The sequence below is a fragment of the Vigna unguiculata genome, chromosome 8 (assembly GCF_037176805.1).
Source record: "Vigna unguiculata cultivar grain cowpea cultivar isolate G323 ecotype 2 chromosome 8, ASM3717680v1, whole genome shotgun sequence".
NCBI classification, from domain to species: domain Eukaryota; kingdom Viridiplantae; phylum Streptophyta; class Magnoliopsida; order Fabales; family Fabaceae; genus Vigna; species Vigna unguiculata.
The window spans coordinates 36,218,225-36,231,528 of NC_140799.1; the positions used below are offsets into that span (position 1 = coordinate 36,218,225).

At 35.4% G+C, this 13,304-nt stretch overlaps 2 protein-coding genes and 1 long non-coding RNA gene across 3 annotated transcripts; 2 read left to right on the forward strand and 1 right to left on the reverse strand.

Annotated features, from left to right (window-relative positions):
* The first annotated feature begins 568 nt into the window (after window positions 1-568).
* RAD4 (DNA repair protein Rad4 family) lies at window positions 569-8,377 on the forward strand. The gene is made up of 14 exons (XM_028085950.2): window positions 569-729; window positions 1,312-1,377; window positions 1,460-1,545; window positions 1,715-2,002; window positions 2,092-2,184; window positions 2,640-2,732; window positions 2,853-2,954; window positions 3,660-3,709; window positions 4,286-5,026; window positions 5,866-6,109; window positions 6,189-6,383; window positions 6,480-6,632; window positions 7,195-7,404; window positions 7,734-8,377. The coding sequence occupies exons 1-14, from the start codon at window positions 681-683 to the stop codon at window positions 8,139-8,141; spliced, it is 2,778 nt and encodes a 925-aa protein (XP_027941751.2). The 5' UTR covers window positions 569-680; the 3' UTR covers window positions 8,142-8,377.
* A 1,479-nt stretch (window positions 8,378-9,856) lies between these two features.
* On the reverse strand, window positions 9,857-11,203 carry LOC114193345 (pre-mRNA-splicing factor ISY1-like protein). The gene has a single exon (XM_028083096.2). It carries the CDS (start codon window positions 11,020-11,022, stop codon window positions 10,123-10,125), a length of 900 nt encoding a protein of 299 aa, XP_027938897.1. The 5' UTR covers window positions 11,023-11,203; the 3' UTR covers window positions 9,857-10,122.
* Window positions 11,204-11,561: 358 nt separating this feature from the next.
* Window positions 11,562-12,812, forward strand: LOC146884448 (uncharacterized). Its single transcript, XR_014984109.1, has 2 exons — window positions 11,562-11,741; window positions 12,188-12,812. It is a non-coding gene; the product is annotated as an uncharacterized LOC146884448 (long non-coding RNA).
* Window positions 12,813-13,304: the final 492 nt, after the last annotated feature.

A 13,304-nucleotide genomic window follows, 5' to 3' on the forward strand; every position in this document is an offset into this window, starting at 1 on the left:
CATTAATATGTCACATAAGTGTTTGAAATAATGAATTGATAGGCAGAAAGATAATTTTGTAAAAATATATTCTTTTTGAAAGACTTTTAAAAACTTGATGATACATTTCTAAACAGTAGATTAGATACACAATTAAAAAAAGAAGAAGCAAAACTAACTTTTTCGTCTGCTTTTTAACTAAATTGACTAAACATGCTTATAATTCTATTTTCTTTTTTCTTCTAACAGGCAATTCACAAACTACACTCACAACTAATAAGTTAATAATTTCAAAACAAATTCATTCCATTTTTGTACTGATATTCCTAAGTATATATTTATCTCACTATATTATTATTATTATTATTATTATTATTATTTATTTCTAGCATATTATGTTAATTTTTAGTCCAGATGATGAATTATAAATTTAAAATGCAATTAATATATATTAAAATATACTTATCATAAAATCTAATTACCTAAAATACACATCCAGGTGAAACGCTTACAGTTTCTTATGTTTTTGTTTTGCAGGGGTCTTTTTGTCTTTTTATTTGAGGTCGGTCGCGTGCATTGGGTAGTAAGGGTGGAGACGCAGGTAGCGTGACACGGTCGCAGTTTCCAAAACAAACAAGACCCAACAGTTTTGGGCGCGACGTGGTTCACTTGCTTTCTCTCCCTCTCATCTCCGAAGAAGAATGCGACGCAGAAGCGCTTCCCAGCGGAAGAGACAACCCTCAACTTCAGGTAATCAACAACCTTCTTTTTTCTTCCCTATAACAAATTCTTCTACTTTCTCCATTTCAACTTGTAATCGACGTACCAATTCGAAGGTTTGTTTGCTTTCTTTCGTTTTTTTTTTTTCACTTTTTTTTTTTTTTGTGTAACTATTCTCGGTTTCCCCTAATTTTTCTCAAGTTTAGAGTTACTTTGTTTCTCAAATTTTAAAAAGAAAAATGTGTGACTTGGTGAAATGCTAATACATGTTTAAGGATCAAAATGATACTAAGTGTTTAAAAGTTTAGATGAAACAACTAGAAATTTAAGGAACTTGTTTGGATTTTCCATAGTTTCAGGGACTAATGTAACAACACATTACACTTTTCGGGACTGATGTGATAGTGTCACACTTTCATATGCTTGAGTCGAGCTCTAGACTCATTTTCTTAGGGGAATTGAAACAATAAATTAATAGGAGAGGCATAATTTTCTTATCTTTTTCCTAATCATGAAAATCAATGCTCTACTCTTAATGAGCTCTAATTTTAGTTTTACACCAATTACTGGTAACATGAATATTGTTTTGAGTATTTCCCGTCAATTTTGCAGAAGATCAAACTGGAGCCCAACAAAACTCAGAAGATGGAAACAAATTTCAATCACCTAGTGATAATGGTTTGATAAAATGATGTCCAACAGCTATTACTGAGCAAAATTATTTTACCCACGAGTGATCAACGTTTATACTGAATTTCAGGAGCACTGACCGAAATATCTCGAGAGGCTGTTGGAAAGCTTCTACGCCGTGCTAATAAAGTTGGCACTTCCCGGAGAAAAAAGACTGTTGGTCCCTCTAATTTGTTATTTTTACTTATCGTAGTTTGTGCTGTGCAATTCTTCTGGTGACTTAATTATGTGATTTTACTTTATTCTTAGGCGTTTTTATGTTTAAATCATATTATGAGTGTCTAAACTCTTAAAGCAGCATGTTATTCTTCTGATATTCTTATAGGCTGAGTTTGAGCCTGAACAAAATGGAACCCAAGTCTTGGATCCAATGCTTCAACCAAAAACTTCAGAGGTTGGACATTGTAGTAGAAATCCCTCGGGAAATGCTTCTGCTGGGGAGAAATGTAGTAGTTCGGGTGAGGACCACTTGGATAACAAGGAAGAGCTGGATGACTCCGATTGGGAAGATGGTGTAGTTGCCAGGGATGATCATCCTGTAACCATTGAATTGAATATGACCCCTAATTCAACTGTTAAGAAACAAGTCCGACGAGCTTCTGCCGAGGATAAGGTCAATTGCTATAACACTAAACTTGACTCGGCTTTAATATGAAAATAACATTTAGCTACTTGGTAAAAGTAATTTGTAAAATTCTTCAGGAGTTGGCTGAACTTGTACACAAGGTCCATTTGCTCTGTTTACTCGCACGAGGAAGATTAATTGACAATGCTTGTGATGATCCTCTTATTCAGGTTGACTCTTGTTAATTTTTAGTATTTTGAATAGATAAAAACTTTATATTAGCATTTCTTTTATATGCTACATCTTTGTTATCAAGCTTTTGCCTCCTTAGCACCAATTGTTTGTGGTCATCCGTAACTCAACTACTGTATCAGATATTACTCTCTTTGTTATATTTTTTAAAACAGTTGTTACTATAGGGATTTCATTACAACGTGTTCATTTATATGTATACTTTAAGCCACTCCGTCAATTTTGATTGAGTTTACTTGTTCCTAATTATATTTTAAAATGTTTGATGGAAATTTAGTTTGGAGAACATTTTTTTTAAGCTGTCATCTGAAGCTGCAAACGAAATATGAAGCCTGGCTGGCCACAATAAAAGCTAATCTAAAAGTGAAACAATTTAAAACTTGTTTTCTCTCCAAAATTGCTTGTCAAGTTGTGCATTTCTTGATAATGGCAGGCTTCGCTGCTTTCTCTACTTCCAGCACACTTGCTCCAGCTATCAAATGTTGAAAAACTCACTTCAAAAGATCTATATCCTTTAATATCATGGGTATGGTTTCATTTAATTAGGATACATACTATTTGGTTACATTTGATGTGCTGTTGTATATAAATTCATGCTATATCGCTTGTTATATCTTGTTTGATTCCTTGTGTGAAACACATGCAGTTCCACAACAATTTCCATGTTAAAAACAGTACGAGTCGAGAAACTTCACCATGCTTTGGTTTGGCATCAGCTTTAGAATTACACGAGGGCAGTCCTGAAGAGGTAGATCTATTTTTATTATGGTCTTTTTTAAGATGTCTCACACTGGGTAGGAATATGGCTAGATACTGCTTATAAGACTTGGGTAGTCCTGCTCTCCCAATCTAGTATTTTGGGAGCGAGTTATGCTTAGTTGTGTTGTTCTCTAATAGGGTATGTAAGCCTCTTTGATATCAATGTTGGGCCATCTGTAGATGTTCAGCTCCGCAAACTTTAGGCTCTAGATGTCCAATCTTGACGGGTTGTGTGCTTAAGATAACCCATATTGATTAGGAATATGGTCAATACATTTTATAAGGCTTGGATAATGCTTCTTCCTTGAGCTAGCTTTTGGATGCAAGTTTTCCCCAGTTCATTTTTAGTAGCATTTTTGTTAATATGCTTCACTAGATGTTGAATTTGTCTTTTAATGAAGCTTCCATTCTCTGTCATATGATTAACCAGGCATATAACAAATGCTCTAGTTCTAAGGTCGGAACTTGAAATTGCAAGATATGTTACTACTAATTCTTTCATTACTTGAAAGAAAGGATTTGATGGTCTTCTAATGACTGTCTTCATCTGTTTATTATTCACTAACCTAATTAGTAGTAAAATAAAGTTTCATGGGAGTGACTAGATTGGTTCTGTTATCTTATATACTTTATATAACTGCTTAGTGCTTTGCAGAACATTTACAAGGGTAAGGATTTTTTTTTTAAATTGCAGATTGCAGCATTATCAGTGGCTCTATTAAGAGCTTTAAATCTTACAGCCAGGTATTAAAGCACATAACAGAATATCTTTCCTGAATTACTTTTTACATTGTTGATTGGAAAAAAATTGTACATTAAATACTTTAAGTGCAACATTAAGCTAGTATTTTCTATTTGATAGAGAAACACCCTGATATTACATATTTATATTCTTGGTTTCCAACTGCTGAAGCATTCCCTAATTTATGAATCATCCACTCCAAAATGCTTTCACATCTTTAACCACCTGCTGGATCGTGCTTTCTATTCTATTATTTGGGCTGGGAATGGTAATATACAAACAGTGACGGTGCATGTAATGAATCTAGAAAAGGAATGATAACAATGATAACGTAACGTAGCAATTACTCTATTTTTACCTTCATGGTATAGAATGAATTTCTGACTCCAGATACCATGGCAAGTCAGAAGTTTGCCTTTAAATAATTGGTAGAATAAAATATGTTATAACAAAAGATGTTAGTGGATCAATACTATTGCCATGAACAAGTGTCAGTAACAAAATTTATTCAAATTTTTATGACTCATGGACTTCTGAGGATATGTGCTGTTAAATTTCTTATCAAATGCATATTTCAGGTTTGTGTCCGTTTTGAATGTTTCTCCTCTTAAACCGTTTCAAGTTGCAAGCGGATCTAGTTGTGGGATATTTAAAACTTCTACACCAATGATATCTAAGCGAAAATTGGATTTTAAATCACCTCAAGAAGCATTATCTTGTAGTGAGAGAGAGAATGCATGTGAAAGTTCTCTTGCCCATTCTCAGAAAAGTAAGAAATGTCGTGTGACAAAGCACATGGATCAGTCTAGAGATCCTCCTATTGTTGAAGTGAGAAATGATAGTGCTGCAAAATCGAAAGCTTCTGAGACGCAAGATAGTAACCTGGAATCGTGTCTCGCTGACAAATCTCGTAAGTCAAAGAGGAAAGGAGATCTTGAATTTGATATGCAGTTGGAAATGGCTCTTTCTGCTACAGCCGTTGAATCTGAGGAGAGTAAAAACAAGTCAGCTGCAAATCCTGAGTCTTCGTGTTTTTCTTGTCCATCCAAAAGAGTGAAAAGGGTTACCGTTGAAGAATCATCAACCTCCTCCCAAGTAATTTCTACAGCAATTGGATCAATGAAAGTAGGATCCCCTCTGTATTGGGCAGAAGTATATTGCAGTGAAGAAAATTTGACAGGAAAGTGGGTGCATGTTGATGCTGTGAATTTGATTATTGATGGAGAGGACAAGGTTGAAGCCATGGTGGCGGCATGCAAAACATCTTTGAGATATGTTGTTGCCTTTGCTGGGCAAGGGGCCAAAGATGTGACCCGCAGGTTTGATATTTTTTCCATATATGTTAAGTATGACAAAGTGAAGCTTTTTTAACTTGTATATTATTACTTCTTTATTATTTGTTTTTGGGAATTTCAAATATTCTTAGAAATTAAGAATGAATTATTTGTGTTTCTTGGAGATCAAACAGTAATTCTGACTCAATACTTTCATGGATACTAACAGAAGGACAATAGATGACAAGTTTTGCAGTGAATAAGCACTGTAGGATCAGTTATAGTAACTGAGACTATAACTAAATTTTTCATTAACTCTCTTCAAGTGAGAGGAATACATGGTGAATCCTGTTCACTAAAATATCCATGTTTAATTTGGTCAGATACACAATGATACGAAAAACCGAAATACTCCCTTAAACGTTGGAGGGATTAGTTTAAAGTTAATAACTTGAGCTGTTGAATGGGTTTCTAAAGTAGGAAAGACATGGTGTGAAGACAAAGTGGATGCCCTTTTATAATTTTACCTTGTTAGAGTAAAAGTTTTATAGGGAACAGGTGGGAAATCTGGGGGCCAAAATCCCACCCTTCCCATTTTCAATTCAACCCAACCCAACGCTTCCCCCTTCCCGCCCTTCTCCAATATTAGGACCAGTTTGGGGAAGAAAAGTGTTTTATAATTTGTGAATTATGCTGATTAAATTGTCTTCAGGTATTTTTTCCTATAATTATAAGGTTATCATTATTTTTTCCCTCCCCTCCACCCTCTTCTTTGAACAAGTTCATGATTACTTATTAGTAGCTTTTCATAAGGCTTGAGACACCTCTACATAAAGTTACATCTCATGGTGGCCTGAAAATGCTACCACATGTTGACATGTCAGGTATTGTATGAAGTGGTACAAGATAGCATCACATCGAGTCAATTCAACATGGTGGGATCCGGTGTTGGCACCATTGAGAGACTTGGAGTCGGGAGCAACTGGAGGTGTGAATGATTTAAGAAAAAGCCAAATCATTTCTAAGCAATCCGACACGAGGGATTCTTTTGTCCCTACTAGGAGCTCTATTGAGGATATTGAGTTGGAAACTAGAGCATTAACTGAACCTCTTCCTACCAATCAGCAGGTAGGTCAAAAGTAATAGGAAACATGATGCTTAATACTCTATATGGCGATATATATCTTGACTATCTATCCCTTTGCAGGCCTACAAAAGTCACCCACTTTATGCCATAGAAAAATGGCTTACAAGGTATCAAGTACTTCATCCAAAGGGTCCAATACTGGGATTTTGTTCAGGTCACCCAGTTTATCCTAGGACTTGCGTGCAAACAGTTAAGACAAAAGAGAGGTGGCTGCGAGAAGGGCTTCAAGTTAAACCAAATGAATATCCTGTGAAGGTATAAACTAGCTATGTTAGCGTTGCTTTCCTGATTGTGCTGTATTCTTTCACTTTAATTAATGCAATTTATTATTTACCCAAAAAAATCCATCAGGAGCTTCAACGTTCCATAAAGCCTCAAAAAGTACAAGATTCTGAAGCGGATGACTATGGCTGCAGTGATTCTATGGACAAAATCAAACTTTATGGGAAGTGGCAACTGGAACCGTTAAATTTGCCTCATGCGGTGAATGGGATAGTTCCCAGGGTAATGTCCCTTACTTTCTGGGTGTTGTTTAAATACTGGAAATAGCATGGATATGTATGGTAAAATGTATGAAAAATTCTTTGCAAAAAGTATTCAACTATTTACCACATGACTTGCGCATTGGATCATTGCAAAACAGTTGTTGGTTTGACATTTTAAGATCATGTCAAGTAGATTTTGTCACCCCAACTAGTGTATAGCTATTCTAACGAAGACTTTTTGTTCTTAGTTATAATATTATCTAGACTATGAGGTGACATTGTAAAAACCTCAATCATATTAAAATCCCCACATGTTCTGTGACCGGGAGGAGCCTTTCAAATAGTCATTTTTTTTGTACTTAAAATGTATGGAAGCAGTTGGGAGAAAGAAGTTTTAGACTTAAATGGAAGAGAATGAAACTGATGGAGCTTGAATACAATTGCCTGCGTTAGTAGCTGCACCATGTTAATAGACATTCACATGAACTAACTGGAAAGGGCAAGTTCACTTTTGCTTGTTTTTGTGGAGATTATAGATGTTTTCGTATTAATGACAGTTATATTTCTTATTTTACATCCAGAATGAACGAGGTCAAGTAGATGTTTGGTCTGAAAAATGTCTTCCACCAGGGACTGTACACTTAAGGTTTCCAAAGGCCTTTTCTGTTGCCAAGAGACTCGAAATTGATTATGCGCCTGCTATGGTTGGTTTTGAATTCAAAAATGGTCGTTCATATCCTGTCTTTGATGGTATTGTGGTGTGTTCCGAGTTCAAGGATGTACTGCTAGAGGTATTTTTATCTTGCTGAATAAATATAATTGTTGCAAATAAACTTAACTTTGACTTATGAAGCTGGTATATCATCTACTTTATTGCTCTCAATATATCTGTTGAATTTAAGTTGATAAACTTTGCTTTGCTATGTATGATAGCTTTGGTATGGTAAGTTTGCTGTGGCTAGCAGTTTATTGTTAAGGATAGCCTCTTTTTCTTTAAATTTATTTCTAAGAAACAATGAATTTGCTTCTTCTTCGCTCATGTAAATTTTGTTTAGTTTTTGTAGTTTTTTCATAACGTTTATGATTTATGCTATTAATTTTATTTTACTCCTTTCCCCAGGCTTATGCAGAGGAAGAAGAAAGGCGACAAGCAGAAGAAAAGAAAAGGGATGAAACACAGGCTCTTAGTCGGTGGTACCAACTTCTTTCGTCTATTGTAACTCGTCAAAGGTTAAATAATCGTTATATTAGTAACAGTTTGCCTTCAGAGATGCCAACTGGTGGCCAATGTATGAACAATGAGTCAATTACCATAGTTGGTGAGAGTTATGACAAGAATCATAACGTAAGACACCAACAACAGGTGGAGCAATGTGATACTACTAGTGTTGTTGATGCATCATTAAGCACTCCTGTAAAAGATCACGAGCATGTGTTTTTGAAAGAGTTTGAGAGCTTTGACAGCGAAACCTCTCTATTGACAAAGCGATGTCAGTGTGGATTTTCGGTACAAGTTGAAGAATTATAGTATTCGTTAGAAGATAACTTCATGCTTAGATCTTAATTCTCTGTCCATGGTGCTACAATCAACGCAAGACATTTTTTCCCCTTCAGTTTTGCAGTTTTTGGAGCTCAAGTTATTGCTTAATTAGTGACTTGGGAGTGAATAGCTCTGATTAAAGAACTTGGCTGTAAGATATAGACTTCACAAATTATTAAAAAAATCTTGATTATCGTATAAAATGCGCCATTTTCTTTTTTTTTTTCGTTAGCAAAATCCTAAAAACATGTTTATCAAATGGTCTCTGGTTAGTTTTTCATCATGAGATTTATTTATTTAGTCTCTTTAAATATCATGGGTTTCTTAGTGCCTCTAAATATTATGAGCATACTTCTTTGCTCATGTTGAGCTCTTCAAACCTTCATATATTCTACCAGAATTTTACTGCTTCAAGTTACATGATTTATATGTCGAGAAACACTTAGCCAACATGAAAACTGAGATGAGTTGTACAATCTCAAACCTAAATACGAGGTATCTAGTATCCTTTAACTGACACTAGTCACATTGAATTTATCTGTCGAATCCAAGTGGCGTACTTAGTCATTGCATGCTCCTTAACTTGGAACCTTAATACTAAGAAATCCTGTTGCTGGTTGTGTATCCTCCAAATGAGATTCAATAAGATTCAAACTTGGATGGAGGCTATGATATATTTAACGTCGATTGACTCTGTATGATGAATCTGAGAATTTCTTATTATTTATGGTATCAATTTCCATCTTGTTAGAAGTTTTGGTTATGGTCTTCTTCATCTGACCACCAACTTATAATTTAGGGCAATTAATTTCTGCACCTCATCAATTTCTTCTCCCACCCCATCAAAAACCTTCTCGAAAGTGTTTTCTGTAAAGGGAAGGACATTTATTTTCAGGAAAAAAAGTTTTCAGAATTGTTTTTTTGTGTTCCAGAAAATAAATTCCGGAATTGATGTACATGAAGAAATTCCGGAATTGCTATCTCTTCAAGGATCCAACTCACCCCTAATTTCTCTATCATAAATTTGATTTTTTTTTTTCAAATCTAGGGCACATATGTTCATCAAATTATCATAATCATTATTACTTTGAACATAAAATAAACTATATTGAGAAGGTAATGCTAGGTTCATCTATAGTGTTAGTTTTTGGTTTAGACGATGAATAATCCTTATCATAGTTATCAGATAAATAAAACTATACCAGAATCATATGTTGAGAGGATTCTAAGACGTGATCAACTCTTTCCTACATTTATTTTCCTATTACTTTTACCATGAACTCATTCTTTTATATCAAATATTTGTGTGTTTAGATAAAGCTAAAAGAGTTTAAACGAACACTTTTAAATAATAACTTTTTATACATGTATTAAAAATCATTGCTATTAAATTTCACAAACAAAAAAAAGTACTTTTCAAATTTAGAACCATAGTATAAAATCTACAATTTATAACAGTTTATAACAAGGTACTTTATTTGGTATGCACAAACACCTAAAATTGTAAGTGTGCAGTAAAAACAAAACCTCTCACTTTTTGTAATACTTAAAAAAATAAAAATATCTACGCAAAACTTACAATGAAGGATCATGGTAATTCTAAACAACAACAAAATGAAAATTAATAGAGTGAGAAAAATAAAGTGGAAGTGGTGAATTTATAGTGAAAATGTGCAGTGGATTGAGACTGTGAAGAATATGTCTTGAGTTTCAAGTGCATGATCATGAATTGCCCATTCATAAAATTTCTCAAAGAGCATCATTAGAGCAACACGTTCATTCCTCTACGTTTTACACTAATTCAATCGAAACATGTATTAAGTTATAACCAACCTACTTGCATACCAAAAATCAAGCCTCAAGATAAGAAAGATCTAACAAAAATGCAGTTTACGACCACAATTTTGGGCAAGATTTTTGAAGTCATCACCACCATTGGCAGCACTTTAAAAGCTTGGCACAGTCCCCACTAACGCTGAATATTGAGCATGTCCTTGGCCTCGGTCTGCTCCTCCATAAGCCCCTCACTCACATACTTACTCAACAGCTCCATCTTCTTCTTCTCCAGCACCCTCCTCTCGATCTCCTTCTCATCCGGCAGCGGCACGTGCACAATAAACTCCCTCTTCTCCCTCTCCTCCTCTTTCTCTCTCTGCCTCTCCTCCTCCACCACCTCCTCCTCCTCCTCCCTCAGCATCTCCCTCGCCACCGCCGACACCTCTGCCACCTCCCCACTTTTCACCCCCTTCCTCGCCTCCCTCCTCACCTCATCCAATCTCCTCCACTCCTCTGCCGCCTCCCGCCGCATCGCCTCCTCCGCCGGGCCCTCCAGCCGCTCCAGCACGCCATCCTCGTCATCACGGTAACCGTAGTAACTCGCATCAATCCGCTTATAAATGTCGTACCGCGTGCGCCTCTTGCGGAGCTCCGGGGGCTTCTCGAAGAGCTCCTTGACACCGGGAAGCTTCTTCGCCGCGCCGAAGTAGCGGTAGCCGGGGCCGCGGCCGCCCGGGTTGGGGACGTCGACTATGTTGCCGTCGAGGTCCGTCATTTTGGCCGAGTGTTTAGCGTAATTAGGCCCGCCGAGCTCCACGATTCGTCGCTCCCAATGAGACTTCTCCCGAATGAGCTTGTTGATCTCGTCGTTGAGGTCGCGCAGGCGGTGTTCGCCCAGACCCTCGTTCTGAATCTCCGCCACCTTCCGCCCGATCTCGCGCATGATCTGCTGGCGCCACTTGTCGGCCTCCGACAGGTCGCGGCACTCCGAAGCAAGGAACGGCCGGCGCTCCTTCGGCTTCTTCTTCTCCTCCGCCTTCATCGTGATGAAGCGGTTCAGCATCGACTGCGCCTTCTCCTCGTTTCGAGCCATTTCCGATAACGAAAAGAAAAACCCTAACTGAATGTGAATGCAGAACTTCACTGCTCCTTCTCTTCTTTGCGATTTGCGATTTGCGATTTGCGATTTGCGATTTGCGAGAACGTAACCCTAACAAAAAACCCTGTGTCGCTGCTGTTTATGTTGCTGTAGACAATCTTACTCTAATAAGATACAAAACCTCTCTCCACCATTGATTTCACCCATTTGGATGTATCCAAGGGATCACATTTTAAACGTCAATATACTCTCCCTAAAATTTATTTTAAAAAAATCATTAAGCACGCATAAAAAAGTTAAATGTGTTGTAAAACTATTTTTCATTTAAAAAACAAAATTAAAATAAAATACAAAAAATATTTATCATAAATATATTAATTAAATACACTTTACATATTTAAATATTCGTATTATAAATTTTGATTATATAGAATAATATCTATTAATAGTACAGATATAACAGTAAGGTCTATATGATTAATATATATTTTAAATATGAGATTTTAACTTTTAATTTAATCTGTTAGCTCCAAATTTAGCTTTTGAGTATACCGTTACAGTGGCGAATTGGTAATTTGCCCGAACCCTAGTCAATTGGATATATAAATAAAGATCCTGCCCCTTTTTTCTCCTCAGTACTCAGTCTCTGTTTCCTCAGATCTGATATTTTTTTTTTGCTAACCCTAGTTATCCCTTCAACAACTTTTCCTTGAGTAAGCATTATTTTTTTTGTGATTGTAACTGCATCTTGTATGGTTTTCTATTTGTATTTACATTGGAATAGAGGATTCGAAACGATGCTAAATTAACCGGTTTCTCATGGTCCCTGTTTTAATGGATATTAGCTATTTCTCGCAGGATTCACAATGTCTAATATTTTGTGCAGTTTGTGTTTTTCCCCTTTCTGGTTCTTTTTTCATTTTGTTAAAATAAAGATATAAATCTGCTGCAAGCTTTTTTCTTTATGATATTTTTCGTCTGCTAGGATTTTGTGTTTCTATTATTATTCTCTAAAATTAAGGAATTTATGGCCAAATTTGTATCTATAATTTTTTGTTTGATTTGATTTGGAATTGTTATTCATTAATGTTTTTTTATCTGTCATTGTATATGTATGCGATTGCTCGATGATGAATGATTTGCTTTAACCACACTGAAGAGAGGCTGGATGGGATTTTTAGGGTTCCTTTTCTTTAAGATTTGATGAGATCCTTTTTTTCTTGCTTGAGCCTCATGACTTCAACTTCTAATTGAAGAGGTATTCAGTTACCTATTCTTTTAGAGATTGGGAGAGGGCTTTCGCAAGCATTTGAGGGGGCTCAGCTTAAATTGGAAGGGTCTTTTCCCATCTTAAGTTTTCTCATGTGGAAAAAATTGGCCTTTCAACTGAGAGCAGTTAACTTCTGCAACTATTCTGTAGATTAGTTTTGTGGATCTTCCAAAAGGAAAATTGGATTTGGTGGGTCTTTTATAACATGGTTCTAGATCAATAGTCTCCTCATCATGATATTAGGCTCATGCATAATCAACCTTCTCTCCCTTTTAGGATTGATTTTTTCTTCTTTCAATTTCATCTCCATTCTGTCTTCCAACTTACAGCACTCTATGAATGATTGTGGGAAGATGGAAAACAATAGGATTGATTTTTCTTATTTCAGTGTCATTGCCATTCTCTCTTCCAACTTACTGCACTTTATGAATGATTGTTGGAAGATGGAAAACAATTTAGAAGAGGATGGAGATGAAATTGAAATTAGAAAATTCAATCCAAAAGAAAAAAAGAAGGTTGGAGAAGCTTGAGCTTGATGTTGACGATGAGTAGAAGATTGATCCTGAACCTTGTTGTGATGGCTATAACATTGGATCTGTTGAAGATTAGAAGCAGACAAATGGAAGGATTCATTCAGTACAAGAGAAAGCAGTTGAACTTTAGAAAATAGAACCCTAGAAGATATAATATAATCCAGTCTCTATTCTTATGATTTATTTTAATTTTAACAAATAACATTTTGTTTAAAATTAATTTCATTACTTAAATAATAACTTTTATTTTATTTTAAACTAATTGAACTTTATTTTAATTAATTTTAATTACAAGGGTAAAATTATAGTTCATAATTTTATCTATTAAAATAGTTTCTTTAGCATCTATATCAATCAAATTGTTCATAAATTATTTTTTTTCAATTTTTTTTATTTTTCATTATCTTTTATTTTAATCCAAATAATCTCATTTCACTTCTCTTTATTCATTATATAAATATTTAAAAAATATT

Coding starts and splice junctions, on each gene's coding strand:
- RAD4 (XM_028085950.2), top strand. CDS start 681: ATGCGACGCAGAAGCGCTTCCCAGCGGAAGAGACAACCCTCAACTTCA. Junction 1,546..1,714: donor CTTCCCGGAGAAAAAAGACT/GTTGGTCCCTCT, acceptor ATATTCTTATAG/GCTGAGTTTGAGCCTGAACA. Junction 2,733..2,852: donor TATATCCTTTAATATCATGG/GTATGGTTTCAT, acceptor AAACACATGCAG/TTCCACAACAATTTCCATGT.
- LOC114193345 (XM_028083096.2), bottom strand. CDS start 11,022: ATGGCTCGAAACGAGGAGAAGGCGCAGTCGATGCTGAACCGCTTCATC.